Genomic DNA, 27,309 nt, shown 5'->3' with positions numbered 1-27,309 from the left:
AATAAGTTCCACGTTTGATAATATTCCGTGTCTTCTTTCTGTTTCATTTTCAATGTAAGTCTATCCATTTCTGCACAATCTAGTATCTTCTTAATTATCTCTTCATCTCGGGGTGTTTTGTCATTTTCTCCAAAATTGTGTGAATATAAAATCCTTGCTGTAATATTAAGTACATACTTTGCTTATCACATTTTTCTGGTGTTATGCCTAATAAAAACAGTTCAGGTTTAAAATCTATATGTTTCCCTATCATCTTCAACTGCTGAGATTCCTCTGTGTTTTGGGCCTGGTAGGTTGCCAAGCAGAGATGCTTCAACAGGTTTTCCGTGTGGAGCCAGAGAACATCACCATTCTCGAAGGGGAGACAGCTCTGCTGAAGTGTGAGGTGGAGAACGCCTCTGGCACTGTGCAATGGGTGAAGGATGGACTTTTACTGGGCCCCAACTGGAGCATCCCTCGGTTCCCCCGTTACAGCATGATGGGTGAGACTAGCAAAGGTGAGATCTTTGGAGAAATACAAAACTGGCTTCAAACAGAAGTTCCAACTAGGCTGGAAAGTTCCTGTAGTATGCTGGAGCCTGGGCCCCCAAAGTGGGACAGTGTTGACTTTACAGAGTAAACCAGATTGGAATCACAATTAGATGCGCTACTTGTACTTTATTGTAAACCTACATTGAGAGAAAATGATTAGGGGACTGGAGGCTAAAACATATGAAGAACGGTTGAAGGAATTGGGTATGTCTAGTCTGATGAAAAGAAGGACTAGGGGAGACATGATAGCAGTGTTCCAATATCTCAGGGGCAAAGAAGAGGGAGTCAAGCTCTTCTCCAAAGCACCTGAGGGCAGGACAAGAAGCAATGGGTGGAAACTAATCAAGGAGAGAAGCAACCTAGAACTAAGGAGAAATTTCCTGACAGTGAGAACAATTAATCAGTGGAACAACTTGCCTCCAGAAATTGTGTGAATGCTCCAACACTGGAAGTTTTTAAGAAGATGTTGGATAACCATTTGTCTGAAGTGATGTAGGGTTTCCTGCCTAAGCAGGGGGTTGGACTAGAAGATCTCCAAAGTCCCTTCCAACTCTGTTTATTCTGTTCTGTTCTGTTCTGCTCTGTTCTGTTCTTCTATTCTTCTATTCTATTATCTTGAAAGTCTGAAAGTACAAATCTCCTCACCCCCCAATCTCCTTTACCACTAGGAAGAGTTCCTTTTTTATTGTTTTTTTTTTGTTTCAAATTTTTTTATTAGTTATTACAAAATACCAAAATATGGAAGAAAATAGTGGAAAAGTATAAGGCAAATGGGAAAAAAAGAAAGAAAAGACATTGACTTCTGACTTCTTTTGGTGCAGTTGGATAAGATATCAAATCTCAACTCTTTACTTTTACATAATAATGTATATCAGCCATTTCTATAATAATAAACCTTTCTAATCGGCAAAACAAAAAATTAAAGTTTTGTTTTTTTCCCCCACCTCAAGCACAAAATCCAAAAGCAAGCAGAGACAAAATTAGTTGTTTTTTAATTTAATCAGAGCGGTGAATTTGGCCATCTCTGCTAACTCCACCGAATTTTGTAGCCATTCGTCCATTATGCGAATCAAAGTGTCCTTCCACTTTTGGGCATAAAATAATCCCCACTAGGGAAAGTTCTTTCTGAGCCACTTTTATTTTTTTAAATTTTTTTAACACCTCAAACAAAACTTAAAAATTCAAACAAGCAAAATAAGAAAATTAACATGTCATGGGGATGATAGGCCTGTCAGTGCACCTACGCACGCTCCCTTAGGGACTTCTTAAATAAAAACAAATTTAATGACTGAGATAAGTGAATCAGGTATTCCAAACTTTGACAACTCTGTTACAAATATTGAATTTTTTTACAATTGAGTTTAGAGCAGTTTACATTAAGCTTAAAGCGATTGTTCACATGTGTTACATTGATTAAAGCTTAAAAAGTAATTTACAGGTAAAGCGTTATTATGTACGATACTATTCTTGCTCCACCCACTACCCAGCTGTGGGCTGTGCGGTCTCTTATCTGACCATTTCCTCAGCAGTCAGTCTCCCAATATCTTTCCTACATACCATCACTGACATAGCCTGTTTCCGGCTATGTCGATGACCATTTATTATTATTTTTGGCTGCTGTATCCTTTTATAAGGGACACAGTGGCTCAGTGGCTAAGACACTGAGCTTGTCGATCGAAAGGTCAGCAGTTCAGTGGTTCGAATCCCTAGTGCCGCGTAACGGGGTGAGCTCCCGTTACTTGGCCCACCTTCTGCCAATTTAGCAGTTCAAAAGCACATAAAAAAAAATGCAAGTAGAAAAATAGGGACCACCTTTGGTGGGAAGGTAACAGCGGTCCATGCGCCTTTGGTGTTTAGTCATGCCGGCCACATGACCACAGAGACAGAGGTGTTGGTGACCACCTTTAAAGCGCTCCATGGCTTAGGGCCAGGGTATCTATGAAACCGCCTTCTGCCACCAATAGCCTCCCACCGGCCAGTACGCTCGCACAGAGAGGGCCTCCTCAGGGTGCCGTCCGCCAGACAATGTCGGCTGGTGACCCCCGGGGGAGAGCCTTCTCTGTGGCGGCATCCACCCTCTGGAACGACCTCCCTCCAGAGATACGCATGATACCAGACCTCCGGACTTTTCGTCGGGCCCTGAAAACTCATTTATTTCACCTAGCCGGGCTGGCTTGATCCCATCCGTTTTGGTTTTAATTTGAAATTGTTTTTAATTGGGTTGTTTTAAATTGTGTCCCGAAATTATTTAATTACTTTTTAAACTGTTTTAAAAATTTTGTATGCTCTGTTTTATCTTGGCTGTTCACCGCCCTGAGTTCTGCTGGAGAAGGGCGGTATACAAATCAAATAAATAAATAAATAATAATAATAATCTTCGGACAGCGCTGGCTGTTCAGCTTTGAAACGGAGATGAGCACCGCCCACTAGAGTCGGGAATGACTAGCACATATGTGCGAGGGGAACCTTTACCTTTTTATCCTTTTATATTTTGTGGTTTGTTTTTTTTTAACATTCACTTTAGTGTACATTCTTTATTTCTTTTAAACTTGTGAACCTTTGAGCATGGGTCATATGGGATACACTTGAGAGATTTTTTTAACTTGACAAGTGTGCACGACCTTAACCCTGGAGGCTATTTGTGACCTATCCAAAGCTTTGCGGCAACCCCTCTGAGTCCTCTTAATCATTGCTTAATTGGGCCACCAACTGTGGCAGCAGTCATGAGTAACTAAGTTCTGGGGAACACCCCAATGCCATTAATCAAAGCCACTTAAAAAAGAAAGCCATTCTGACTTTGTGCTTACAGCCCACCCAAAAGCTCTTCTCCCACTAAGCAATGTGCAAAACCATTTGGGGAATCCTCAGATTATATTCCATTCAAAAGTGCTGCTCTCAAGTTTTACTATTCTGGCTTTGATTGAGTAGTTGCAGGCTTGCAGACATTCTCTTGACTTTCCCTGCAGATAGCCTTGACTCGAAAGCTCTTGTAAAGTGAACTTTGCCTATTACTCTGGTGAAAAAGAATTTCAAAGAAGACAGATGGGAGAGTGAGAAAAGGTTGGGAAGACTTTCCTGAGCTTTACTCAGAAGTTATGAAGTTGGGAAAATAATTGGTCGATTTGCTTTTGAACTGAGCAAATGAGTCCCAGTAATGCAATCCATTATTTCAGAGACACAACTAATGTTCTTAGGCCCCGTACCTCCCATTTTAGATATGTTTCACCTCACTTACTTCACCGGAGGATGAGTTCGACGTCTGACGCCCTGTTGCGATTGGAGAGCAATCTGCCCCAAGGTTGTGTAGGCAGAATTAAGCTATGGTGTAACTCATGAGTAGAGTTAATATGAACCAAACGCACCTATCTTTTTTTGCTTGGATCTTGTTGCTTTAGGGATATATAACCTGCAAATAATAAAGGGCCAATTGGAAGACGATGCCTTCTATGAATGCCAGGTTGGACCCACAGAAAAAAGCACTGGCATAATTTCCCATAGAGTGCAACTGACAGTGCTTGGTAAGTATAGCTGGAGTTACACTGCCTTAGGAAGATCTCTAGAACTCTACTTTGATTATAGCAGGGGTGTCAAACTGGATTTCTTTGATGGCTGGATCAGCATTGTAGTTCTCCTCTGCAGGCCGGCGGGGGTGGGGAGGTGGGGAGTGAGGGAGATGGGATGGATACCTCCTGCAGCACTCTTCTGGCCAAAATGGAGCATGGGGCCACCATAGGAGGCCCGCCCTACCCTGTTTTTGGCCTGGATGGCCTCTTGCAGCAAAGGCCTCTGTGCGGCCCATTTTTGGCCGGCAGAGTGCTGCTGAAGGCTGGGGAGGCTGAAAATGGGCCATGCGGAGACCTTGTGAGGCCTCTGCACGGCCCATTTTGGCCAACAGAGGCACTGCAGGCTGGTCCTTTGATATTTCCAGACCGTCCGTGCAGGCCAGATTTAAGCCCCCTGCAGGCTGAATCCGTCCCACGGGCCCTGAGTTTGACACCCCTTGATTATAGAAATCATAGTTAATATGAGAGATAAAGAGAAACCACTATAACTTCTACTCGGATCTGCACACCTTCTGCCGCACCTTAAAGACCTTTTTATTTCACCAGGCGGGCCTGGCCTAATTTTCTCCCTCTTTTATAAAAGATTTTTAATTTTAAAATATTTTTTAGTATTTTATATATTCAAATTTTAAAATAGGTTTTAAATTGATTGGGGTTTTAATTTGTCTTGGCCAAAACTATTTAATTTGATTTTAATTCCACTTTTAAATTTTGTATGTATGTATTTTATTGTTTGGCTGTGCACCGCCCTGAGTCCTTCGGGAGTAGGGCGGTATAGAAATCAAATAAATAAATAAATAAATAAATAAATAAATAAATACTCAGAACATCGGGTTTAACCAGATCAGTGACAAATCTAATGGACTGTGTTGCATCACATGCTGTGCTTTGGTTTGTTGGTTAGTTTATGCCACTTGGTGTGTTGTGCAGGACATTTGTCCAATTTATGGATCGTTCAATGTCATGAGAAGATTGGTTAATTCAATGAGTGGATACGTTTGTGGAGCAAGCACAACCTTCAGAGGGCATCTAAAGGAACTTTGGTATCTTTGCTGTCCTATTTAAATTAGTATGACAGGGTCCTCTTTCAGGATTCAGCAGAAACCACTTCAGCACAACGGACAGTTCAATATATCACCTTCTCAATCTCCTCCAGAAAATATTCAAATTTTCTGCATCGTTAATTGGAGGGATATTTTTAGATGAGCAAAGGACGTGGAGCCGAAAAGCCTCACTCAGAATGAGCAGTCAATAGTCTGCAGGCAAACTTTTTTTTTAAAAAAAAATTTGCCTGGAACTCTACTTAGGATGACATCACACACCCCTTTTGGGTAGGAGACAAATAAAGTAGACATGTGAAATTTCTGATGGGCTTATTCACATTACGCTCACCTACCCTTTTAGGTGGAAGAAATCCAAACATTACCTCACCGTTGGGCCTTCACTGTCAAAAGAAGTGATTTAAAATGTGCAATCGCCATTGCCAAAAGGTTGCGTGTCTCGGCTTTAATATAATCTAACCTAACCTAATTTAACCTTTATTAACTCTTCTGTGTTTCTCCAGGAATGTGATTTGTAGGAATGCTCACAGAAATTGGGGCAGAAAAACCCTTTTCTCCTTCAATCTAATCCAGCTAGAAACTCACAAAACTCTAGTTTTGTGAGTTTTCTGTATTAGAATATGAATCTTACTCCAAAATTTAACAACTGTTCAAAGTTACAATGCCACTGGAAAAAAAAAAGACTTATGAGCTGTCTTTGCACTTATAACAGTCGTAGCATCCCCATGGTCATGTGATCAAATTTTAAGTGCACGTATTTATGACAGATCTAGCATCTTACCATCATACAATCACCATTTCTAACCTTCCTGGGCAGCTTACGACAAGCAAAGTCGATTGGAGGAAGCCAGATTTGCTTAGTGACTGCACAATTCATTTAACAACTGTGGCAAAAAGGTAGTATAATTGGGTATGACTTACTTAACAACCACCTTACTAAGAGCTATGGTTGCGCAGTGGTTAGAAGACAGTATTGCAGGCTACTTCTGCTGATTGCCGTCTGCCTGCAATTTGGCAGTTCAAATCTCACCAGGGTCAAGGTTGACTCAGTCTTCTATCCTTCCGAGGTGGGTAAAATGAGGACCCAGATTGTTGGGGGCAATAGGCTGACTCTGTAAACTGCTTAGAGAACGCTGTAAAAGCACTATGAAGCAGGATATAAGTCTAATTGCTATTACTTAGTAATGGAATTTCCCCTCTCAATTATGGTCATAAGTCAAGGACTACCTGTACCATTAAAAAAAAAGAAAATTAAAAGCAACATTTTAAAACAATCATATACCAATCCTTCACTTTGCTTCTTTTCCTCACAGTTCCCCCCAAACAGCCACTTTTTGTAGAGCACGAGGCTAACAGCGTGGTGACTTGGATTGCTGGCACTGAATACACCCTGCACTGCCAAGTGAAGGATGCCCGGCCACCCGCTGAGATTACCTTCTGCAAAGGTGAGCCCATACCTTGAGCATCCCAGCAACCGTTTCCTTCCCTCACCTTGCTTTTTTGAATTCATGTCAGCGGCTACATAAATTCTTTCATAGCCAGTAGGAATTGCAGATCTTGCAGAAGTTACCAAGCATCAGTAAATTTTTCATGGGCTTTTTGTGCAAAACACAAGGGAACCTGCTGTGTCTGCGTGGGGTGAGAAGTTCAAGACAGATACAGCAACTCACCGTTACTTTGTGGAAACTGTTACTGGGGAAAGTCACGCTGCAAGCCATCGTTTGTGGACTCAAAGCCTGAGGTAACAATTTATACCAGAGGTGTCAAACTCAAGGCCCGTGGGCCGCATTCGGCCTGCGGGATGCTTAGTTCTGGCCTGCAGGGCTGCCCTGGAAACAGTGAAGGACCGGCCCACGGCCCTCCCAAGCTCCTTTTTTTACTGGCAGATGGTTGCAGGAGGCCACCAGAGCCAAAAATGGAGCTTGAGAGGGCCACACACGGCCCTCCCAAGCACCGTTTTCACTAGCAGAGGGTTGCAGGAGGCCGTCACAGCTGAAAATGGAGTTCGGGAGCACGTTTTTGCTGGCAGAACACTCAGGCCACCACAGGTGCCCCTGAAACAAGTGACATCAAGCTGGCCACGGCCCCCCTGGCCATGCCCCCCCACCCCCCTGACGTCAAATACAACCCTGATGCAGCCCTCCATGAAATCGAGGGCTGATTTCATTGATTTATACCGTGGAAAAGGCCACCATGGAAAAGGCCACCAATGAACAAACCGGAGATCTAATTGACATGGCATCCCCTTAACATTTTCCTTAGACATCACTGTACCAGGGGTGAAATCCAGCAGGTTCTGACCGGTTCTGGAGAACCGGTAGCAGAAATTTTGAGTAGTTCGGAGAACCGGCAAATACCATCTCTGGCTGGCCCCAGAGTGGGGAAGGAATGGGAATTTTGCAGTATTCTTCCCCTGGAGTGGGGCGGGAATGGAGATTTTGCAATATCCTTCCTCCAGAAGTGGGGAGGGAATGAAAATTTTGCAGAATCCTTCCCCTAGGAGTGGGGAGGGAATAGAGATTTTGCAGTATCCTTCCCTTGCCACACCCACTAAGCTACGCCCACCAAGCCACACCAAGCCCACTAAGCCACGCCCACAGAACCAGTAGTAAGAAATTTGGATTTCACCACTGCACTGTACCTTGTATTAGCAGAACACAAGCAGAAGATGCTTTATTCTGAAAAAAAGGCATGAGCAAAACAGCTCCTGGAAATGACTTTGCAAAACAATGCAACCCCTTGCTTCTACCGGTAACAGCACTTGGGTTGCTTCTCTGACTTCCCCTTTCATCAGTTCCAGATGCTAGAGGCGGTCAGCTACTGGAAGCAGTGAAAGAAAGTTCTGACTCTTCCAACAATTTGGAACTGCCTGTTGGAGGCTCTGAGACAACATAAACGATCTCGTTGAGGCAAATGCACTGCCCTTGTGCCCCTATGAAGAGACTTGCGTGGAAAACGCCGCACTGAGAGGAATCAGAGCTGTCTTGCGCAGGCCAAATAAACAGAGACGAAAGAAGGATTGCGAGGCAGAAGATATCTCACAAAGCAATGCCGGCAATTTACCCATGTCTGTCTTTCCAATTTTAGCTAACTCCATCTACAAATATTTCCAAGGCCTTCTCTTTGGCTCACATTCTGTGGCTCAGTTTACATAATATGTGGATTAGGTTAAAATGAGGTTGGATTACTTGTGGTTCAACATCCCCAGTGAAATAATTGAATACTAGATGAAGTAAAACCCAGTGCATCACTGGATGTGTTAATAATGAAGCTACAGTTTAGATATGTTGGACATCAAATGAGTCATTGGGGAAGACTCTGATGCTTGGAAAAAATCAAAGGCAATTGATAAAAGAAGCCAACAGAAAACAAGGTGACTATTTCTGATGATGCAAGCAGGTGCTTAAGGGGACTCAAAGAAACAATAGTCAATTCTGGAGAAATAATGTCCATCAGGTCACAAAAAGTTGGAAGTGATTGAGTGATTATACAACAAGTTGTGGGAACTCAGTCATTGTCTTAATATGTTATAGTGACTTTGGACATCATGTGAAGCATGATGGACATTGCATGTTACACGAATGTAACAATTCTGTTTTCATAGTCCAAGTTTGATACTTAACATGTTACCTGGTTTCTCTATCCTTATTTAAAACTGTCAATAGATGTTCCTATGTAGAATTTTCAAAGCTTTTCCGAACTCTTTCTTTGCAGATGAAATGACTATTCAGGAAATGGCCTGAATGACCTTCATATCAACTTCCTAAGAATTATAGGAATTACAGTAATCCAGTACATCTGAAGGGCACCGGGCTAATAGAAGCTGTAGTTACAAATCTGTAGCCATTAATGTGTGTAATCTGGAGTTTTATTACCTATTTTTTTTTTTAAATCCAGCTGACAAAGAAATGGCAGATGTGACATCTACTATCCAACCTGGTTCTGAAGCCAAACTATTCAGCACTGAGGCCTTGCTGAGGTAATAAAGATCTGAACAAGGGTCCCAAGGAGATTGACAGCTGTCAGTTTTTCTTACCTGGTTGGTGATATTTTTAAGAACCAGAAGACATAAATTCGTATCTCATGTTTGCCATGAAGTCCATGACAGGTCTTCATGAAAACAGCCGGCAGCTGAAGCTCACTATTCTTTTGCAAAATTACTAAATCTGCATTATTGTTAATCTTCTCATCGTTCCTATCACTCATCTCCTCCCACTTATGACTGTATGACTGTAACCTTGTTGCTGGTATCCTTAAGACTTATATTGACTGTTTCCCTATTACTATCATTAAGTGTTGTACCTTATGATTCTTGACCAATGTATCTTTTCTTTTATGTACTCTGAGAGCGTATGCGCCAAGACAAATTCCTTGTGTGTCCAATCACACTTGGCCAATAACGAATTCTATTCTATTCTATTCTATTCTATTCTATTCTATTCTATTCTATTCTATTCTATTCTATTCTATTCTATTCTATTCTATTCTACTCTTTCCATTCCATTCCATTCCATTCCATTCTTATTCCTATTCCAGTTATTCTATTCCATTCCATTCCATTCCATTCCATTCTATTCTATTCTATTCTATTCTATTCTATTCTATTCTATTCTATTCTATTCTATTCTTTCCATTCCATTCCATTCCATTCCATTCTTATTCCTATTCCAGTTATTCTATTCCATTCCATTCCATTCCATTCCATTCTATTCTATTCTATTCTATTCTATTCTATTCTATTCTATTCTACTCTTTCCATTCCATTCCATTCCATTCCATTCTTATTCCTATTCCAGTTATTCTATTCCATTCCATTCCATTCCATTCCATTCCATTCTATTCTATTCTATTCTATTCTATTCTATTCTATTCTATTCTATTCTATTCTATTCTATTCTTTCCATTCCATTCCATTCCATTCCATTCTTATTCCTATTCCAGTTATTCTATTCCATTCCATTCCATTCCATTCTATTCTATTCTATTCTATTCTATTCTATTCTATTCTATTCTATTCTATTCTATTCTATTCTATTCTACTCTTTCCATTCCATTCCATTCCATTCCATTCTTATTCCTATTCCAGTTATTCTATTCCATTCCATTCCATTCCATTCTATTCTATTCTATTCTATTCTATTCTATTCTATTCTATTCTATTCTATTCTATTCTATTCTACTCTTTCCATTCCATTCCATTCCATTCCATTCTTATTCCTATTCCAGTTATTCTATTCCATTCCATTCCATTCCATTCCATTCTATTCTATTCTATTCTATTCTATTCTATTCTATTCTATTCTATTCTATTCTATTCTATTCTTTCCATTCCATTCCATTCCATTCCATTCTTATTCCTATTCCAGTTATTCTATTCTATTCTATTCTATTCTATTCTATTCTGTTCTGTTCTGTTCTGTTCTGTTCTGTTCTATTCTATTCTATTCTATTCTATTCTATTCTATTCTATTCTATTCTATTCTATTCTATTCTATTCTATTCTATTCTATTCTTTTGCAAAATGGAAATAAGATGTTTCAAAGAAAAGGGCTGTCCAAAAAGTCCTAGTCAGAAGAACCTACTCTTGCAATACTAATGTTGAAAGCCTCCCCTGTGAGAAATTGTAGGTGACGCTGGGACAGGATTGTAACGGAAAGCAGAAATAAACTTCCAGGAGATAAAAAATGAGGCCGTTGGTGGTTTATCTCATTACAACTCAGTCCAGGTAGTGAGAAACCCGGGAAGAAGCATTACAAATCATTCAAAACGTTCTACTTTAATTAACCCACTATAAATGAGGCCGGGGAAATTCCAAGACCAGTGTTGGAAGGAATATCCATTCAGGTTCAGTTCCAAGCTGGGAGAAAAACACCGGAAACAACATGGAGGCTGATTGGAAAGATGAGTGAACTGAACCAGAACCACAAAGACAGTTCTGGGTCAGCTAAACAAATGGTTGAATGAGGGGATGGATCTTTATAGGTTTCTTGTGACTTTGAAGTTTGAACTGTTCTGGGGGCAGTGCAGTGAAGGGACTTGTGTTCTGGAAGAGTGTTGGTGCAATTCCTATTGTGGCTCATGGCTTTCTCTCCTGTGTTGGATATTGGGTGAGGGGCAGAGGTGGGTTTAAGCAGGTTCTGACCAGTTCTGGAGAACCGGTAGCGGAAATTTTGAGTAGTTCGGAGAACCGGTAGTAAAATTTCTGACTGGCCCCGCCCCCATCTATTCTCTGCCTCCCAATTCCCAGCTGAAATGGGGATTTTGTAGTATCCTTCCCCTGGAGTGGGGTTGGAATGGAGATTTTACAGTAGCCTTCCCCTGCCCCACCCACCAAGCCCTGCCCACCAAGTCATGCCACACTGACCAAGCCACACCCAGAAGAACCGGTAGTAAAAATTTTTGAAACCCATCACTGGTGAAGGGCTGCTTTCTACTCCTACCAATACCAATTGTTAGCTGTCCACCTTTGCTGCAAGGAGTTTCAAAATATCCTGTCTTGAATGGGCTTCTGCTGGCAGTATTTGCTTTGCTTATGAATAAAGCTATCTAGATACTTGTCTTCCTCTTTCAATAAGCTCTTTATCTCTTAAATGCTGGTATCTGCTGTGGGCTATTGAGAAACACTTGGGGGCTGCTTTCTGTCTTTAAGAGCATGTTTCTCCATTTCTCCTTTAGGGTAACATAATATTCTGCCTTTTTAATTTTTCCCAAAATATTTCATTCTTTTAGGAGGGGGTGGGGCTTCCCTCACCAGTTTCCAAGATTCTGTATTTACCTCTGATCTAGCACTAAAGATCCTTTACTGAAATCTGTGTAGGTCCTTGATCTTTCCCAGCTTCAAGGGCTTAACACCTGTGGTGAAATCCAAATATTTTTGCTACCGGTTCTGTGGGCGTGGCTTGGTGGGAGTGGTGTGGCTTGGTGGGCATGGTTTGGTGGGTGTGGCAGGAGAAGGATACTGCAAAATTTCCATTCCCACCCCACTCTGGGGCCAGCCAGAGGTGGTATTTGCAGGTTCTCTGAACTGCTCAAAATTTCCGCTACCGGTTCTCCGGAACCTGTCAGAACCTGCTGGATTTCACCCCTGCTTAACACTCCACAACTCTCTCTCTCTCTCTCTCATCTCTATCCATCTATCTATCTATCTATCTATCTATCTATCTATCTATCTATCCATCCATCCATCCATCCATCCATCTATCTATCTATCTATCTATCTATCTATCTATCTATCTATCTATCTATCTATCTATCTATCTATCTTCTATCTAATCTCTCTCTCTCTCTCTCTCTCTCTCTCTCTCTCTCTCTCTCTCTCTCTCTCTCTCTCTCTCTCTCTCTCTCTCATCTAATGTTTTCTTCCAGGTTCACCCCTGAGAGTTCAGACAACAAGGAACTGCTGACCTGCAAGGCTGCAAACACAGTGACTTTAATCCCAGTTGTTGTCAGCTTCAGCATGAACATCCTGTGTAAGTTGTTTGGAATGCTTCGTCAGGCATTCTACCCAGGATTAAGGAAGTGTCATCAAAATAACTGCACAAGTGCTCAAGGCAACTCTTATTACCGTGTTAATAAAAAAACAAACAGAAAAGGAAGTGGGCTGGGGAGAGGAGGATGGAAGGAGGAGACAGGACAGGAGAGAAATCACTCTGAGTAAATGTAATGAAGAAGGGGACGGGAACCAGGAACGCCATCTAAGGAAAGTAAATGGATAAGATCAACCAAGGGAATCATGAATGGTATTTTTGGAGACCGTTCTTAAAACAAGCTGTCTGGGGAATTCTGGGAGTTGAAGGCTGAGAAATACTGTCCTAATGGATGAAAGGTTCCTCATCCTTGCAATACAGATGAAGCTTTGGGAGGAAATTACAAGGTAACATCACACACCAGGCAAGATGCTAAGAACTTCCAAAAGTTTAGTCGAGTCTAAAATGTTTTTGATAGTGGTTCTTATTTATTTTTTTTTGACAGTCCCACCTCAGCTGCCTGTCATCAAGGGCTACACAGGAGCAGTTGTAAAAAACAAGGAACTGAAACTGACCTGCATTTCTCCAAGTGGGAATCCTCTTGCTACACTGCAGTGGCTGAAGGTGAGCAGAAGTTGTTTAATAAAGTATTTAAGTTTTGGGGTTTACGGGGTGCTATGTGAATAAAATCCTCAGCTTGGAATTTCTGGATTGGAACCCAGTAAGGGAGGGAATGATTATGACAGATATGCATTTTTTTCCCTTGTTGCAAGCATTTTGCTTTATTGTGTTCACATCAGAGACATGCTTAAATTAGACTATTTTTTATTTAATAGATGCAATTCAACTGATCAGTAATTGCATTTCCTTAGTACATGGCTAGATTTGCACAAAATACTTAACTTGGTTGCTGAGTTAACCAATATGGTTATTGTCTTGCGGCAATGGCAATCAAAGCTAGAATTAATCACCTACCTATAACTAGTCTACAAATGGTTTAAATTGTTGTTCGTTGTTTTAATAAGGCTTCCTTTGTAATGCCTCCAATTTACTGTTTTTTGACTCAATGACTGAGTGCATAAAATGTGTTTAACTTGTTTCATTGCCTTAGTCCATTTTGTGTATTTGCATGTTGAATCCTACTAAGTTCATACAGTACATTTCTCCCATTGTGCCAAACACTATCCAATAATAAAACTAATCTTAGCCTATTGTGAGAATGCAGCTGCAGCTAAGTCTTTAATTGATTCACTTAAATATGTCTTACAAACCTAGTTATTTGGGGCACATTTCATCTGTGGGGAAATTCACCCAAGGAGGAATAATTCATGGGGAGGGGCGTATGCAGCTTGCTTAAGCTGCTGAATGCCAGCATGGAGGATGGGAAGTCCTTGATTTCTGACTGGTTGCTTAGTGAATGTTCATTTCTGCCCGACCCCACAAAAAGGGATTTACGATCCAGATTTGAAGTTTTTGACATCTGGCCCATCCCCACCCTTGCAGTCATGTGACCTCATTTTGGGCCATCAACAGCCAACCTGACTGTTTGCAGCATCCTGGGACCACGTGACTGCTGATGTTTCTTCTGGAAACTGACATTTTTCTGGAAAAAAAAAATGGAAAAATGGTTCAAATCAGGGGTGAAATCCAGCAGGTTCTGACAGGTTCTGGAGAACCGGTAGTGGAAATTTTGAGTAGTTTGGAGAACCAGCAAATACCACCTCTGGCTGGCCCCAGTGGGGGTGGGAATGGAGATTTTGCAATATCCTTCCCCCAGGAGTGGGGAGGGAATGGGGATTTTGCAGTATCCTTCCCCTGGAGTGGGGTGGGAATGGAGATTTTGCAGTATCCTTCCCCTGCCACGCCCACCAAGCCACACCACACCACGCCCACCAAGCCACGCCCACAGAACCGGTAGTAAAAAATATTGGATTTCACCACTGGTTCAAATGAATGATCATGATGTTTGCTTAATGGTTATGGCATTCACTTAAAGACCGCTGCATAAAAAGGCTGTAAAATCAGTACAGTCACGGGATGACCTGTTTTACATCTGTCATGACTTATGGCTGAAATTGCTGGCTCAATCACAATAGTAAATCCAGGATGATCTTTAATACCAAGAGGGAAAAAGACGAGCATCTTTTAATAGAGAGAAAACATCATTATAGAGCAGGGGTGTCAAACTCCATTTCATTGAGGGCCACATCAAGGTTGTGTTTGACCCAGGGGTGGGGTAGGGATGGGCGGGCATGGCCAGGGTGGGCGTGGCCAGCTTGACATCACTCATGTCGGGGGCGCAGATGGTGGCCTGAGGTTCTGCCAGCAAAAATGGGCTCCTGAGCTCCATTTTCAGCTGTGACGGCCTCCTGCCACCCTCTGCCAGTCAAAACGGAGCCTGGGAGGGCTCCATTTTCACTGGTAGAGCCACCGCGGGCCAGTCCTCCACTGTTTCCAGGGTGACCCCACAGGCCAAATCTAAGCACCCGATGGGCCGAATCTGGTCCCCGGGCCTTGATTTTGATACCTCTGTTATAGAGGAAGGACAAGCAAAGAAGGCAAGCAAAGACTGATGGCTTTGAAGGGACATTGTGGATGGTGGATGGTGGACCAGCAGCTAAGATCCACCTACTGCCAGGCTACCATTGCTTCCCACTGCTGATCCCTCCTTTGCTCCATCATCTGTCTTGCTCTACAGCTACTTCATCTGTCTTCTCTCTGCACGTAAGCAGAGATACAAGGGAGGGGGAAGGAATAATAGCTTTCACTTTCCTTGTCTTCTCCTTCTGTAGAGTGTTGCATTTACATATCATTAAAGAAGGAAAGAATGCTACTTTGCATAACATTTACATGTGCAAATGTACAGAGATAAATGAATGTAAATAGAAGTCAACTTAGCTCCCAGTCATGCGGGGTGGGGGCGAAACCCACTGACTGTCTCAGTTTGCTGACCATGTATAAGCTACATTTGGTGAGATTGGACTGGACTATTAATGGTCCCTTGTAAAGTCAGACCAATGGTGGAATTCAAATTTTTTTACTACTGGTTCTGTGGGTGTGGCTTGGTGGGCGTGGCAGGGGAAGGATATTGCAAAATCCCCATTCCCTCCCCACTCCTGGGGGATGGATATTGTAAAATCTCCATTCCCACCCCACTCTGGGGCCAACCAGAGGTGGTATTTGCCGGTTCTCCAAACTACTCAAAATTTCCGCTACCGGTTCTCCAGAACCTGTCAGAACCTGCTGAATAGATCAGATCCACAAACCCCTAACATGTTACTTCTAGGCTCTGTTAAGGATATTGTTGTTGTGTTACCAACCAGCAGAGTGTAGAGCACAGAGAAACATTACTGAGAGCAATGAATAAGAGATGTGCAACTGGTTTATCAAAAGTTTACTTTATAGTGAAAAAACAATCTCATAGTCTTTAAATCAATCCAAGTCTTTGCCAGTTAAATCAGTCCAGTAATACAGAAACTCTTCTTACCACACAAACAGTAGTTGGTTAGAATAACAAACTCACTCTGGTAACAAACCACGATGGTAGCAGATCCATCCAACAATGATAACACAATGATAGCAACTCCACACACTATGGTAGCATATCATCAACTGAATACATTACAGTACCTTTCTTAAATACGTTCACAACAAATTACAGCATGACTCAGCATTACAATGAATCAGCAGGAAAACTTTAAAGTCACACAATACATATTCATATTAAAGTTACAGAACACATATATTGCCTGGACAACTTGTTAGGCTCAAACCATATCCTAACACGGGATATGGTTTGGGCCTGCCTCCATCCTTGAGGTTTCAGACTCATTGTTGGGCATCTCAGGTGATGGTTTTCTGCCTTTCAGAACAATGAAGTCATCTCCAGGAATTGGGAGACAGATGACACCAGCCAATTGTCCCGAAGTTCCTTGAACCTGAAAATCACCCCAGAAGACAACATGGCTGTAGTGAGCTGTCAGGCCCTGAACCAAGTTTTATCTCTGCCTTTGCAATCCAGCATTGTTCTGAAAGTAACCTGTGAGTGCCAACCAGCTTCTTTTGCAATGCTGTCCTTCTTCTCCCTATGCCTGTATCTCTAAGGCTTCTTCCCCAGTTAATTTCTACAGCTGCTGTCTCCATTTCTCCTTCTGTTTCTGTATAGCAGGGGTCCTGAAATTATGGCCTGCAGGCTGAATACAGCTCACCAAAACCATTAATCCAGCCCGCGTGGGACCACCAGGCTGCCCTGCCCACATCACCCCACCTACTCACTGGCCCCCACCCACCTTCTGGAGGACAGGGAGGCCAAAAACAGGATGCATGGAGGCCTCAGGAGGCCAAAAACGAGCCCGTTTTTGGCCTCCATGGCTGAGAGAGAGAGAGAGAAAGAGAGAGCGACACACACATACAAACAGAAGTCTCTCACACACCCCAAGGCAGTCACATCCCTTCACTAACCTGCTTTTCACTCCCAGGAGCATAACAAATTAAAGTTTAATGTGTGTGTATTGTTTGGACTGTTAAATTGGCCATGCCCACCCAGTCACATGACCACCTAGCCATGCCCACCCAGCCGGTCTGGGCCCCCCAGCAGTTGCAGGGACCGTGAATTGGCCCCCTGTTTAAAAAGTTTGAGGACCCCTGCTATGTAGAAATGGTGGTTCCTAGATGCATTAGGCAATCTTATAACCGTGATTTTTTTTTTCCAAACAAGGAGATAGATACACTCTAACGATGTGCCTCAGCAGTGGTGTTAAAAGCAGTGGCTTTGTTCTTTTTGTAGGAGAGAAAATTATACTGGGCATTGTGAAAATGTCCACCCTGTGATGTGCGGGAGAGTTGGGGTGTCTCTCCCTTAACAATGGATCACTTTCTTCCTTTCCCTCCCTCTCTTCCTCCCATATTTCTGAACGGCAGTTCCTCCTGAGCAGGTGAAAATCACAGGCTCCAGCAGCACTGAAGAAAACCAGGAGATCTTCCTGACCTGCTCCACTTCTACAAGCAACCCACCGGTGATGCTACGCTGGTTGCTGGGATGGAGAGAACTCAATGCTACCGAAACCGCCATTTCAGAGGTAGACAAGACCAAAAGACCAGAGGACCATGAGTCAACTGGAATGTGTTGTGGCCCACTAGCGGCTAGCAGATCTGGCAGCAGATTCGGACAGTGAGGAGGTTGGGAAGGAACATGGGCCAGTCCTGGAGTCTGGGGAAGGCTCTGACAAGGGCTCTGCGTCAGAGGCAGAGAGGGGGCAAGGGCCATCTGACAGTTGTCAGATGCCTTTGGAGTCAGACATCCGTGAGGCAGAAGAACAGCTGGATCCTGTTCCCAGTGTGCACTTGCTCAGAGCTGCCAGGAGAAGGGAACAGCTAAGGAACAAGGGTCAACTCAGGAGTAAAGCCACAGGTGGACGGTGAATGGCCCCTCCCATAGGGAATAAAGAGGAGCGAAGGGGAGGGGAGTTTGCAGGAGATGATTAGTTCATTTGGGTGAAGATCTGTTCCTGCATTCTTGTCAAGTATTGTCGGTTACAGTCAGGGGTGGGTTCTAAATTTTTTTACTACCGGTTCTGTGGGTGTGGCTTATTTTGTGGGTGTGGCTTGGAGGTCATGTGACTAGGTGGGCATGGCTAGCTGGTCAGAGTCATTTCTGGAAGGTCCTCGCACTTACGACCAGTCCTCGCACTTACAACCCGACTCATTTGTTTGCTTTTAACACTGATCAGCTGTAGGACGGAAGCCCCGCGGCAAGAGTTTAAACAGTTTTTTTCCCCTCTAATCATCAGCTGGGACTCAGGAGGCAGCAATAGATTGGGGGTGGGACCAAATAAAAGGTAAGAATAACGTGGGTGTGTGTGGGGGAGAACCGGTTCGGTGATGTCATATCGTCACCGCTACCGGCTCGGCCGAACCGGACCGAACCGGGAGGAACCCACCACTGGTTACAGTGTAGAGTTTGAAAGATATTGGCCTGGCCACTCTCCAGGTCAGTAATTGTGAACTATCTTGAAAGACTGGGAGCGGAAAGACTTTGCTGGAAAGGAATTCATTGTAAATTAAATAAAAGAGGTTTATCGGGACAAGGACTCGGCTTCGTGCTGCTCGTGGGGAAGCCTAGGTCAGAACAGAATAATTCCCTTGGTAGATCTGACTCACCTGGAGACCATTTTTTTTCCTGGACACTGGGGTTGTTCAAGGACAGTGTAGGCTTGGTCTGTGACAAAATAAGGTCCTCAAACAGCAGATTTGGTACACAGATATCTTTTTTTCTCTTCTTGGCCAATTAAAGTAGTCACTGAGTAAAGTTTGCTTTCCTCTTGCAGGCAGAATATGGAGGAATGGTCACTGTATCCAATCTGACATATATAGCATATCGAGAGGACAATGGTCTTCCCCTGATCTGTGAGGCCTTCAACGAAGCCATCATGTACACCAAGAGTGCTTCGGTTACTCTCAGAGTAACATGTGAGGATGAGGATGGGAACCAGCAGGGTTATGTTGCGTTTTAAGCCTCTCTTCTTCCTGCTAATTGGTTCTTTTTCCCCCTTCCTATTTTTTCTTTTTTAACCTCAGATCCGCCTCAGAAAATCTGGCTTAATGTGCCACCACCAGAGACATATTTTCGAGCCGGCGTTGAAATCAAACTCGTTTGTTTTGCCAGTGGTGGGAACCCTTTGCCTCGTCTCGATTGGTACAAGGTACCAAAGCACTTTAATGTCCTCTTTTCCTTCATTATGGTCCTTGAGACCACCGCAAGGGTTTTTAGTGAAGATACCAAGATCCCCTTTCCTTTAGCACAGGGGTCTCCAACCTTGGCAACTTTACGACTTGTGGACTTCAACTCCCAGAATTCCTCAGCCATGCATGCGCTGGCTGAAGAATTCTGGAAGTTGAAATCCACAAGTCGTAAAGTTGCCAAGGTTGGAGACCCCTGCGTCTAGCAATAGCACTTAGACTTATATACCACTTCACACTGCTTTTACAGCCCTATCTAAGCGGGTTACAGAGTCAGTCTCTTGCCCTCAACAATCTGGGTCCTCATTTTACCCACCTCGGAAGGATGGAAGGCTGAGTCAACCTTGAGCCTGGTGAGATTTGAACTGCCAAATTGCAGGCAGCCAGCAGTCAGCAGAAGTAGCCTGCAGTACTGCACTCTAACCACTGTGCCACCTCGGCTCTTAACCTCTGGCTTAACCTCTTGGTATCTGCACCAACAATTCCTTGCATTCCCCTCTCTAAATTTCAGATAGAAGCTGCCAAATCTTGCAAGATTTGGGCATCCTTACTTAAAATCTACCAAGATTTCAACTCAGGATAGCAGGATGATCCCCACAGCTAATCTTCAGTTTACATCCCTGAGTGCAAAAACTTTTGATGACAATTCATATAACAAACAAACAAACAAACAAAAAAAGGCTACTCTGAGTCATGCTCTGTCTTCAAAATCCATCCATATCCAACTTACTTCTTTTTCCTGGAGAAACTACCTTTGCCTGATGGGTTTTCAGACTGCATAATATGAAGCTACTGCTTTTTGTAAGCCTTGGTTTATAGTTTATATACCATATACCCAGTGGTGCGATTCAAATAATTTAACAACTGGTTCTCTGCCCTAATGACTGGATGGGTGGGTGTGGCCATGGTGGGTGTGGCCAGGGTTGTGTGACAGGCAGTACTCAGCCTCCTGCACCCCCCTGGAAGCAAAAATTGGCTGCAGGGTGCCCTGTTTGGAGCCTAGTAGGCCTCCCTGCAGCCTCCTGGGAGCAAAAATGGGCCACGGAGGGGGGGGGGGAGGAGGGCACACCACAGCCCCTGCGGCACTTACCTGGGAGCCAAAATGGGCTGCATAGGGACTTCTGGAAGGGGCGGGGCGGGGCGGGACCAGCCAGCAATTTAACCGGTTCAGCCGAAGTGGTGTGAACTGGTTGAATCCCACCACTGGTTATACCAGAGGTCTCCAAACTTGAAAACTTTTAAGACTTGTGAACTTCAACTCCCAGAATTCCCCAGCCAGCATGTCTGGCTGGGGAATTCTGGGAGTTGAAGTCCATAAGTCTTAAAGATTCCAAGTTTGGAGATCTCTGGGTTATACCATAGTCTTTTCAGCCTTGGCAGCTTTAAGATATGTGGGTTTTAACCCCCAGAATTCCCCAGCCATCATTCCAGAGTTGGAAGTCCATACATCTTAGAAGTTGCCAAGTTTGAAAAACACTGGTTTAGACCAATGAGCAATGAGTTTCTCTGGCTCATTTAACAAGTCATGCTTGAAGCAAACCGAGACTTAAAGTGATGTTTGTGTGCTGTTTCCATTCCAGAGTTGATTGGGTAATCCATCTCCTGTAAAGTACTCCAGATCAGACCTAGAATGACAATCATTGACCCACTTTTTACATTTCAGGTCAGCTCTAATCAGTCTTAGGCAAAGCTGTGTGCCCGATTTGGGGGGAAAAAAAGGCATGAATGAAAGTTGCAAATTTCCCTTTGCCTGGAGCTTATTTCCTATTATCATCTCCTCCTGCAGGCATTTCTCTTTGAGCCAGACTTAGATTTAAAAAAAAAAAAATTCTAGCAGAAGAAAATACAGGTAGAGTCCTCCACTTACAACCAAAATTGGAATTGGAACTTCGTTCAGTGGCTCATATCTGATTTTATTAACTTTTTTTACACGTGGTCATTAAGCAAATTCAGCTTCCTCCATTGATCTGGCTTGCCATAAGCCCCCTGGGAAGGTCATACATGTTGATCACATGATCCTGGAGTGCTGCAACCGTTGTAAACACATACCAGTTGCCAAGCACCCAAATTTTGATCATGTGACCGCGGTGACAGTCATAAGTCCCAGGTGCAGTCATCAATCACCTTTTTCAGCTTCATTGTAATTTTGAACAGTTGTTAAAGGGTCATAAGTTGAGGACTACCTCTAAACTACCTGTAGAGAAAGAGTTCTGTAACTATTTGGTCAGTCCTTCCCATCTCCCAACATCTAAGCTTTATCCATGATTTAAGCATGACTTGATTTAGCAATAGCAATAGCACTTATATACCAGTGCTCTCTAAGCAGTTTACAGAGTCAGCCTATTGCCCCCAACAATTTGGTTCCTCATTTTACTCACCTCGGAAGGATGGAAGGCTGAGTCAACCTTGAGCCTGGTGAGATTCGAACTGCCAAATTGCAGGCAGCCGGCAGTCAGCAGAAGTAGCCTGCAGTACTGCACTCTAACCACTGCGCCACTGTGGCTCATTTATTTCATTTTCATTTTTCATTTTATTTAATTTGTATACCGCCCTACTCCCGAAGGACTCAGGGCGGTGAACAGGCACAGAATAAAACATGTAAAATACAAAAATTAAGAACAGAAGTAAAATCGAATTAAATCAATTTAGCCCAAGACAAATTTAAAACCCCAGGTTAAGAAGAAATTAAAATTTACATTAAAATTTAGGATTGGGGTTAAAGGTAGGGTCCATTAATCTACTTTATCTGAAGATATTGTTTGCATTAGTATAGGCAAAACAAACTTAGTTTTCCTAAAACAAGCTTTATTTTTCTCATTTGCAGGTGACATGCACGCTTGCTGGAGGAGTTCGAGTACAGCTGCAGCAATCTCAGCAAAGTGGACATTCGAAGCCTTGTCAGGGCAAACAAGTGAGTGAAAAATCCAGGGCTGGAAACCAAATGTGGCTTTGAAGGCCCCCTCATGTTCTGGTTGGTTGTCTGGTGGGTGGGTGGGTGGGGGAAATCAATGGCCCTCCTTGTAATGAAACCTCCTTTGATTGTTTCCTGTGACCCTCCATACATTAGTTTTGACCCCTTTGTTGCCTTCAATCATGCAAAATTGGAATCTGAGCACAGCATTCTCAAACTTGATGGCTTTCCAGATCTATTCTCATATCTCCACTCTCCAAAATAAGTTTGGTTATGCACAGGGACTTCAATGAGAAGCCTGTTCTGAACCAGAGCTCTTAAATGGTCAGCTCCTGGAAATACTGGATATGCCCAGTAGTGCAGAGAAGAGAAACAAAGATGATTAGGGGATTGGAGGCTAAAACATATGAAGAACGGTTGCAGGAACTGGGTATGTCTAGTCTGATGAAAAGAAGGACTAGGGGAGACATGATAGCAGTCTTCCAATATCTCAGGGGCTGCCACAAAGAAGAGGGACTCAAGCTATTCTCCAAAGCACCTGAGGATAGAACAAGAAGCAATGGGTGGAAACTAACCAAGGAGAGAAGCAACTTAGACCTAAGGAGAAATTTCTTGACAGTTAAAACAATTAATCAGTGGAACAACTTGCCTCCAGAAGTTGTAAATGCTCCAACACTGGGAGTTTTTAAGAAGATGTTGGATAACCATTTGTCTGAAGTGGTGTAGGGTTTCCTGCCTAAGCAGGGGGTTGGACTAGAAGACCTCCAAGGTCCTTTCCAACTCTGATATTCTATATCAAGGAATATCCCTCTCATCCTTTTCCAAGGAGGCAGTAGATTTTTTTTCTTCTCTTTGTTAGAGTTGATTTGTTCGATCTGAGCCCGCTGAGAGTCAGATTAACAGTGTTTTAACTGTTCCACTATGCTTACTATAATATGCATTGCTTCCACAGGATATCAAGTTAGTAAGGGAAGGAACATCTTCAGCCTCATCTGGGAATATTATTTCCAAGGAGTTGGTCTTGACTACGACTCCCAGTGACAACATGGCAAACTATCGTTGCAATGCCACTGGTTCTCCCAGTACCCTCGCACTCACTGCATATACTAGTTTGCTGGTTCAATGTAAGTTAAAACTCAGTACAGAGTGTGCACTCACACAAATACACAAACACACACACAGAATGGGAAGTTCTAAGAGGGTGAGTGGAGGGATGGAGAGGCAGAGAAAGATGGATAGATATAGAATACCTTTTAATATGGGAATTGTCTTATTAAAGATTGGAAAAGAGAGGTAGAAATTAGAAATTGGGAAAATATTATTATGCATACTGTCACACAATATAATTTGCTATAATTAGTATGTATACGTAAATGTTAGAAGTTGGAAGATTACTCAGAAAGTCATTAAAAGTTGAAATATTAAAAAGGGCAAGAGATGATGGATAGATATAGAATACCTTTTAATATGGGATTTATTTCATTAAAAATTAGAAAAGAGAGGTAGAAATTAGAAATTGGGAAAATATGCGTATTGTTACATAAATATAAAGTACTACAATTACTAAGTATACGTAATTGTTAGAAGTTGGAAGAATACTACTATGTATACTTAAATAGTATTATTGTTATAAGTATTGTGTATAAAGTACATTAACCCAGACAATATACTGTTCACTAAGTAATCATGTATGTTAAAACCATAAATAAAATTTATTTTACGAGAGAGACAGAGAAAGAAAAAGATGGACAGATTGGTATGGAATTCTTGGGGCTCTCCGAGATTGGCTGTTCGCCTGCAGACATTACCCAATGAGGTAACATCATCAGTATGAACGTATGTGGGACTTGCTGGCTGGCAAATTCTGGGAGTTGAAGTCCACACATCTTTTAAAGTTGCCAAAATTGAACTACCCTGTACTAGACAAAATTGGGGTTGGGTAACTTCCATGTTTTCCCGAAAATAAGACCCTGTCTTATATTTTTTGGAACCCTGAAATAAGCACTTGGCCTTATTAGCATGCGCTCAAAAGCCTGATTGGGCTTATTATGAGGAGATGTCTTATTTTGGAGAAAACAGGGTTGTAGTAACTTGAAGGGGTATAGTGGCTCAGTGGCTAAGACGCTGAGCTTGTTGATTGAAAGGTTGGCAGTTCAGCGGTTCGAATCCCTGGTGCCGCATAATGGGGTGAGCTCCCATTACTTACTCCCAGCTTCTGCCAACCTAGCAGTTTGAAAGCACATAAAAAATGCAAGTAGAAAAATAGGGACCACCTTTGGTGGGAAGGTAACAGCGTTCTGTGCACCTTTAGCGTTTAGTCATGTTGGCCACGTGACTATGGAGACATCTTTGGACAGCGCTGGCTCTTTGGCTTTGAAACGGAGATGAGCACTGCCCCCTAGAGTCAGGAACAACTATCACATATATGAGAGGGGAATCTTTACCTTTACCTTTTTAACTTGTAGTACAATGTTTCAAGAAAACACATCAGGGGATGCAGATCCATAGTGAGTCCAGAAGAAGCGGGCTGTTGTGCATTGAAAACTAGCATGTTATGGAAAAACTACACGAGGGAATCTTTCTTCTTCCATACTAGCTAATAAAGGAGAATATTTGTTGTTCCAGGTTGGAATGAGCTACACTAGCACTGATGATGTTACCTAATTTGGGTAATGAAGTGTCTGCAAGAAAACGACTACGTTCAGAGAGCACCCAGGACTCCTCCATGCTGTCTTTTCACATACACAATATCAATCGATTGAAACAAGCTGTACTTCATTTTCTTTTCCCCTGAATGTTTTGTCCCCAAGAGTTGTGAAGTGCACTGTAAATGGAAAAATAGGAGCTGAATGTGAAACATGATGGGTAGGGAGCAGGGGTGGGCTTCAAAAATTTTAGCAAGGGGTTCTCTGCCCAGTTGCTGGGTGGGCGTGGCTATGGTGGACATGGCCTAGTTGGCCTCCTGCACCACGGTGAGCTTTGTGTGTGTTTTTGCCCTCCCCGGGCTTCGGAAGCTTTCCTCGAGCCTCTGGAAGGGCAAAAACAGCCTCCCCAGGCTCTGGAGGCCCTCTGGAGGCTGGAAACAGGGCTGTTTTTGGCCTTTCCGAACTTCTGGTAGGCCCATTTTTCACCTTCCCCGAGCCTCTGAGCATGCCCTGCACTTACCTGCATCCAAAATGGGCTGCGTGGGGACTCCTGGGAGGGGAGGGATGGGGTGGGTGGGGCCAGCCAGGAGTGGGATTTGGGGGTTCTCTGAACTGCACAAAATCTTAGCTAGAGGTTCTCCCGAACCCCTGCGAATCCCCAGCAGCTCACCCCTGGTAGGGAGTGACAATGCATACTCTTTATTTCCCTAGTTCCACCTCTACATGCCACCATTACAGTGACAGACAAAAAGGTGAGACGTGGCCAATCGGTGACACTGACCTGCAAATCGGGCAGCAGCAACCCTCCTGCTCATCTCACTTGGCTCAAAGATGGAAAAAGGTGAGTAATTCTTCTGAAGACCACCTTCTTCAAGCTTCTCTGATTGTCTTTGTAGGTTTTGCCTCTTTCTGCCAAGACTGGCTTCAATAGCAATAGTACTTAGACATATATACTGCTTCACAGTGCTTTACAGCCCTCTCCTAAGTGGTTTATAGAGTCTACGTATGGCCCCCAACAATTTGGTTCCTCATTTTAGCAACCACGGAAGGATGGAAGGCTGAGTCAACCTTGGGCTGGTCAGGATCGAACTCCTGGCGGTCGGCAGAGTTAGCCTGCAATATTGCATTCTAACTACTGTTCCACCATGGCTCTTAAATCACTCAAGCATAGCAGATGAAGGTCATTCCTTTTGGGTTCTTCCAGTAGCATCAAGTCACTGGGTTTGGGGCTCTTTTCTGAACCAATATAATTATTGAATAGCCTGTGGAGTTCCAGGATTAATTTTGCATCCGGGGTTGTTTGCAGGGTACAGTAAAAAGAAAGGCCAGGAGGGCAGATGTATTGGTGTGATGGATGCTGTGCCTGTTTTTTATGTGTGTTGTAGATGGAGCTTCAATTTCACCACCACAACTGCCTCTTGACTTTCTTGACCATATCCTGTGGACACTCTTGGTTGCATCAAATCAAGAATCTGTCCTTTCGTATTAAGAGGAAGGTTGGTTTTAGAGGGAAAGCTTTTTACATTCCCCTCCAGATTAAGTTTTGAGGACCCCTTAGATATGCTAGATGCTGCTTTAGCGTGCATCCTACTGGCTACGTACTGTGGACCCATTTGAGTCATGTGTCTTCCCACAATGTCATCAGAACAACCAATCCACATAGGAGAAGGAGCAGAAGAAGATCATCTTTGCTGTACGGAAACGTTCTTCAGCTGTCACTTCGTATTTCCACCATTGTTCCTCAGTCCTGACCCATCAGGCTTCCGACTTCCCCAGGCTTAGGCTGAAACGTCAACAGAAGAACTGGAAAGCTGAATCAGTCCCAAACTTCACTCAGTCCCGCTTTCTGTTTCTGACAGCAGCGTGATACAGGCCTGTCAGAAAATGTGCAAGTGAGGCTATGAAGGCATCAGGTCTTGTCTCTTGTTCATCCCCGGCAGCTGAGCTATGTCAGTAGATTGTCTCTGAATATAGAGGTTCATCTTTGGACTCTTGTCAGAAACATTAAGTTCGGCTGTGATAATCTCCATGCGTTCTCGCCTTCAGGCTGGACGGCATCAATTTAGGGCAAAGGAAAGCAGAATATGGAGGTTTCTCCGCTTCGGAAAGGGTGACTCTGGTGGTGTCATCTGCAGATCATGGGAAGAGGGTGGAATGCTATGCCTACAGCTCTGTTCTCTCCGAAGGTGTGAACACCTTCTACCAGCTTACGGTCCTATGTAAGTATGGAAATGTCCCTTAACTGCTGTTTATTTGTTGCTGGAAGTTCAGCTCCGAAAATGAAGCTTTTCGTTCAATGGGTTTGTTCAGCTGGCACAGAATGCAGCGGTGAAGGCAGTTATGTGTGCTCCCAGAACAGCACATGTTACACCTCTGCTCCGCTGCATCTGTTGC

The 27,309-nt window shown here is 43.2% G+C and overlaps 1 protein-coding gene across 2 annotated transcripts in view; it reads left to right on the top strand.

Moving 5' to 3' along the window:
- Positions 1-27,309, top strand: part of NPHS1 (NPHS1 adhesion molecule, nephrin) — a 50,366-nt gene that overhangs the window by 1,095 nt on the left and 21,962 nt on the right. For both annotated transcript variants that reach the window (XM_087876439.1, XM_034423660.2), the window contains exons 2-15: positions 294-497; positions 3,927-4,049; positions 6,469-6,600; positions 9,053-9,134; positions 12,521-12,624; positions 13,127-13,245; positions 16,491-16,662; positions 17,542-17,699; positions 18,948-19,089; positions 19,198-19,322; positions 22,184-22,270; positions 23,223-23,394; positions 25,627-25,756; positions 26,962-27,134. In XM_087876439.1, coding sequence (XP_087732565.1) covers positions 294-497; positions 3,927-4,049; positions 6,469-6,600; positions 9,053-9,134; positions 12,521-12,624; positions 13,127-13,245; positions 16,491-16,662; positions 17,542-17,699; positions 18,948-19,089; positions 19,198-19,322; positions 22,184-22,270; positions 23,223-23,394; positions 25,627-25,756; positions 26,962-27,134 — 1,923 coding nt within the window. The remainder of the gene's footprint in view (positions 1-293; positions 498-3,926; positions 4,050-6,468; positions 6,601-9,052; positions 9,135-12,520; positions 12,625-13,126; positions 13,246-16,490; positions 16,663-17,541; positions 17,700-18,947; positions 19,090-19,197; positions 19,323-22,183; positions 22,271-23,222; positions 23,395-25,626; positions 25,757-26,961; positions 27,135-27,309) is intronic.

This window comes from Pantherophis guttatus, chromosome 10 (genome assembly GCF_059756535.1).
Source record: "Pantherophis guttatus breed Tessera chromosome 10, ASM5975653v1, whole genome shotgun sequence".
NCBI classification, from domain to species: domain Eukaryota; kingdom Metazoa; phylum Chordata; class Lepidosauria; order Squamata; family Colubridae; genus Pantherophis; species Pantherophis guttatus.
The sequence above is the reverse complement of the archived record's forward strand: the minus strand, read 5'-3'. Positions and strand labels throughout refer to the sequence as shown.